The 2,201-nt window shown below is 35.7% G+C and overlaps 1 protein-coding gene across 2 annotated transcripts in view; it reads right to left on the reverse strand.

Annotated features, from left to right (window-relative positions):
* Positions 1-45: 45 nt before the first annotated feature.
* The window catches only part of LOC106877991 (cholecystokinin receptor type A), a 44,030-nt gene continuing 41,874 nt past the window's right edge, over positions 46-2,201 (reverse strand). For both annotated transcript variants that reach the window (XM_014927065.2, XM_052972870.1), the window contains exon 2: positions 46-2,017. In XM_014927065.2, coding sequence (XP_014782551.1) covers positions 660-1,916 — 1,257 coding nt within the window. In that variant the 5' untranslated portion in view covers positions 1,917-2,017 and the 3' untranslated portion in view covers positions 46-659. The remainder of the gene's footprint in view (positions 2,018-2,201) is intronic.

The raw sequence follows: 2,201 nt of genomic DNA on the forward strand, positions 1-2,201 counted from the left end.
ATATATATATATATATATATATATATATATATACATACACACACGCATGCTCATATATAAATATACATATATATATATACATACATACGAAAGCTTACACATGTATACACCACACACACACATATATGCATTAGTGAAATCATACAATTCTTGACGTTACACAACAATCTATTTTCTGTGCGGGTGACAAAGTGTTTAAACACTCAAATCACCTTTGACCTGAGCATTCGACCGAAAAGTTTAAAGTTATCAAAGCAGGTTTAGAGATATAAACTTCAATACTTTAGTTTGCATAGTTCATGTTTTCAGTAGAACATTCCACTTGATACGTTTATCACTCTTTGTTTTTTTTAATATATATATATATATATACAGGTTAAATATGTCACTGAAAAATTTATATGTAAAGTATTTTACTTCCATTAACGTGACATATTTTTAACATTTCTTTCAACAATCCATATGTAACCAGGCTTTTCTCTGTTATTCTATTGATTATGCTTCGTAGCACAGTTTGAATTGAACCTCCGTATAAAAGTAATTAAATGTTTTTATCAAAGAACAACGTGATGAGAACATGTAAAATAAATTAGAAGAGCCAAACATACATTTTTTTTTTGTTTGCATGGTAAATGAAAGCCGTGTGATGGAAAAGAGTTCTAATCATCCATGGACGGCTGACTACACATCTGGCTAGAAGGTTGTGTGGGAGTAATGGTTGGACGAACACAAGGTGGTAGGATATAGCTAATTATTCGTCTTACTTCTCTCCGGAATCGCATATTGAATACACCATATATAATAGGGTTAACTGCGTTGTTGAGGAGATAAGAGCGTATGGCTAGCTGGAAAAATATGTCCTGTAATGGCGTCAATGTCTCGCGAAATCCTTTTACGTGAATTTCCAGCATGACCAAGATAATATGAGGCATATAGCTAAGAACCCAAGTTACAGCTATCAAAGCCATAATGGAAGAAGTTCTTGTTACACGAAGAAGTGTTCCTTTTGAAGGAGATCTGTTTCCATGTGGAATTATCCGTACATGCTTTGATATTCTTTGACTTGGTAACGCATTGCGCAAATCGACTGAAATTTCGCTTTCCTGTGTCGGAAGGTAAGGTAATATTTTCTTGCCAGGCAATGAATTACTTGAAGGTTTAACAGGTGAAGTAGTGGACACTATGGCATTTGAGATATTTTTAGCGGCTGCCAATCGTTTATTTTTGTGTCTCCATACCTTGATAGCAATGAGAAAATATAGCAAGAAAATTATAGAAAATAAAGCCACCGAAAGAATAAGGAGAGCGTAATAAAATAATCGTGGATATATCGTATCAAACATGGATTGAGCAATACCACATTCACATCCACCGCTGACTTTACTATTTTGTGTCGGTGTTCTTCTGGTGCCGTAAATTAACCATGAAGGCCATCCCAGCATAAATGAAATGACTACAAGTACCACAGACACAATTTCTGCCATTCTCTGGGTGAGCTGTTTGTCAAACGGCCGGCACATTCGTCTGTAACGGTCTATTGAAATAGCGAATATTATTAGTCCAGAATCTATAGCAATCGCCGAAGCAATCAACAATGAGAGTTTACAGGCTCCTTGCCCACTAAAAATATGCGGTTGAGAAACTCTGAGTAGCTCCATAGGCATTGAAAATACACAACTTAAGAAGTCACACGCTCCTAGCATGACCACAAATCTGTTTGTCCCGGTTCGTTCCATCTTGCGACTGTAGACATACATAACAGCAGCATTGCCGGTCGTGCCAATAACAATTCCAATTGAAATATAAAGCAAGACAGGGATATAATCCCGAACTTTTAACCTGTTCAGTTCAAGAATATTGGCAATATTACCAGTGGAATTATTGAATAAGAGATCACATTCATTTTCTGACGTCATACTGGTTTCTTGGAATTCACTGAATCTCTAGAAAGTCTTTCAACCGTGAATATGTTCTTCTAAAATCAGCTCTTTGTCACATTGGAACGTATTTCACCATTCTGAAACAAAATAAAAATAAAAATATTCAATGACATCATCGAATAATAAGACATCAGAACAAATCGGTGCATTAAGGAAGATATGTGGGGGTATGGGTTTGAGTAAAATGAATTTATTTGGTTACTGGCATGCTTATTTAATGACCACACACACACACACACACACACACACACACACACACAC

This window comes from Octopus bimaculoides, chromosome 14, assembly GCF_001194135.2.
Source record: "Octopus bimaculoides isolate UCB-OBI-ISO-001 chromosome 14, ASM119413v2, whole genome shotgun sequence".
Lineage (NCBI taxonomy): Eukaryota > Metazoa > Mollusca > Cephalopoda > Octopoda > Octopodidae > Octopus > Octopus bimaculoides.